This window comes from Pyrgilauda ruficollis, unplaced genomic scaffold, assembly GCF_017590135.1.
Source record: "Pyrgilauda ruficollis isolate IOZ18807 unplaced genomic scaffold, ASM1759013v1 scaffold6, whole genome shotgun sequence".
In the NCBI taxonomy this organism is placed as follows: Eukaryota; Metazoa; Chordata; class Aves; order Passeriformes; family Passeridae; genus Pyrgilauda; species Pyrgilauda ruficollis.
In genome coordinates this window covers 13661915-13664139 of record NW_024527710.1, presented here as the reverse complement: position 1 = coordinate 13664139, position 2225 = coordinate 13661915, and the positions used below count along the sequence as shown (strand labels likewise).

Sequence of the window (2225 nt, the reverse complement as noted above, 5' to 3'; positions counted from 1 at the left end):
CCTGCTGTGTAATACAGGTGCTTTCTGCAACATCAACATTACAAACCTGTTTTTATTAAAGCAGAGCTGTAGTGGTAGCTGGGATGAAGAGCCCCTTCAGACACTGAGGAAGCTTTCCTCAAGTTTCCAGCCAACCTCTCATCACCTTCCCAAGTTCATTAAGAAGAGGCACAGCCCTGACTTCCCCACGGGTGCCACACTCTCCCCTCCAGCTGTCTGGAGCTGTGGGCTCTGCCTTTGTGTCCAGCCTGGCTTGTGCCATCCCTCAGTGCTGCAGCAGCTCCTCAGCAGTGACAGCTCCTCAGGAAAGGATCTGCAGCGCTCCCGGAGCAGTGACAGTGGTGGGAGGGAGAGAAAAGCCCAAGGCTTCCATCTCACACTGCTTTTTTAGTTTTTCTGTATGTGCAACATAGACAAAATTAAGATGAAATCAAATAAAAGCTAGATTTAACTGTGGAGAGAAAAGTAGTTTGATTGCTACATCTAGCTACTTACTCAGTCATTATTAACTGCAGCAAAAGCACACAATGCAGAGGTTCCTGACGTGCTAGCAAGGCTGGATGTAGAGTCCAGAAAACTTCTCCTGTGGATGTTGCAGATGCTCATTTTGCTAGTTCATTAACTACTTTAATAAGTAGGTTTAGCTAGCTGCAAGGATTATTCCAGTGGAAAAACAAATACCTCTAATACATTTCACATAATTAATTTATCATGACTCAACTGAAAAAGTCTTCCTGCAAAGGTTTATTATGAAATAAATAAAAAGTCCATAAGAGAAGTTTGAAAAATCTATTTTATGAAGCTTTAAGATGCATTGGGTAGAATTATCTATGGTTACATTTCAATCTCAAAATAACAGTTATTTTGGGCAAGACACTGAAATGCCAAAAGATTTGATTATCGTACAGGTGGAAGATAACATTGATGTAGCATTTTCTAACAAACTGTCCCATCAGAGGAACCCTCATATTTACACATTGCAAACATCAGCGAGATTTAAATGACACCTTGCATTTTGTTCCTTGCTTTTTAAATATGTAGGACCCAGGATTATTATGCAACTGCTCCCACCGGTGGCATTCACAGTGGTTACAGAGTGTCTGTGCCCCAGGCCCAGCCTCTCCCCGCTCCAGAGGGAGCAGGAGCAGGGCCTGAGCCCGGCCCCTGCCCCCAGAGCCGGTCCCTGCCCGGAGCTGCTCAGCCTCTCGTGAATTGCTTTGTCTGTCTCAGTAAGTCCAGAATCCCTGAGAAAGGAGCCGCTGCAGCTGCAGGGCGGGGCCGGGCCGCGCACGGTGCGATGGCTGCGGGGGTCGGGCTCTGCCGCCTCTGCCCAGCCCGGGCTCCGCGGCCCTCAGTGCTTGCCGGCAGCCAGGCGCTTCAGCAGCGGCTCGTCGTACACCCAGCACTCGCCGTCCTCGTGGAACAGCTGCAAAGGAAGAACCACGGGTAAGCTTCTCCTGGAGAACCGCAAAGGAACCAAGGCTACAGGCCTTTGAGCTTCACCTTGCTAGAATAAAGCTCACCCTGGTTTCCCACGAGGTCTCGTTCTCCTTCCTGGCCCTGGCCTCGGCTCGCTGCCGCTCCTCAAGCGCGTGCTTCGCGGCCGTGGCCGCGTCGATGTCTCTGATCTTCAGGTTGTAGGTGACATCCTTCCATAAGCTTCAAAGAGAAAGGGCAAGGGAGACTTTTATGGGAGCAGAGTGCTACAAGCTGGAGACATAGCAGTGAATAAAGGCAGATGTCAGGTTAGAGGAAGGGCAGAAAAGCCCTCAGGATATGTGATATTTGTGCTGCTACGGCAGGAGGGAGGAGGCTGTGGTGGAGCTCTCCAGACCTCCCTGAACATTTGATCCATTTGATCCCAATTAGGATGTGTCTGAGAACTCCAGGTCTCCTCTTCCCCCTTAAATCCCCAGCCTGCCTGTACCTGGGCTCAGGGAGAGCAGAGCATGCAGTGCTTGGATCAGTGCAGCTTTAGTCCCTGTACTGCAAACTGCAGTCTAACTCAAATAAAATCTTAATGTTCCCAGTAAACTGAAGTTCTTACCAGCGAGACTCAAAGTCGTCTTGGTCCTCCAATTTCCTTACCTTCTTCTTTATTGTAGGCATTTTCTTGGTATCTATAAAGACAGCATTCTCCTGGAGTGGAAGATGAAAAAGAAATAAACCTATTCAGTCCTTTAGCTAACTTCAAATTTTCTACACTCTAGTGCACTGGTTAGCAG

General features: G+C 48.5%; 1 protein-coding gene across 5 annotated transcripts in view; it reads right to left on the bottom strand.

Annotated features, from left to right (window-relative positions):
- Positions 1-775: 775 nt before the first annotated feature.
- The window catches only part of OSBPL9 (oxysterol binding protein like 9), a 57105-nt gene continuing 55655 nt past the window's right edge, over positions 776-2225 (bottom strand). For 3 of the 5 annotated variants that reach the window (XM_041483069.1, XM_041483070.1, XM_041483071.1), the window contains 3 exons: positions 2048-2139; positions 1524-1659; positions 776-1426 (listed from right to left, as the gene is read on the bottom strand). In XM_041483069.1, the coding sequence (XP_041339003.1) occupies positions 1352-1426; positions 1524-1659; positions 2048-2139 (303 nt within the window). In that variant the 3' untranslated portion in view covers positions 776-1351. Of the gene's footprint in view, positions 1427-1523; positions 1711-2047; positions 2140-2225 lie in introns of all 5 variants that reach the window. The other 2 variants (XR_005956425.1, XR_005956426.1) reach the window with 2 other exon arrangements.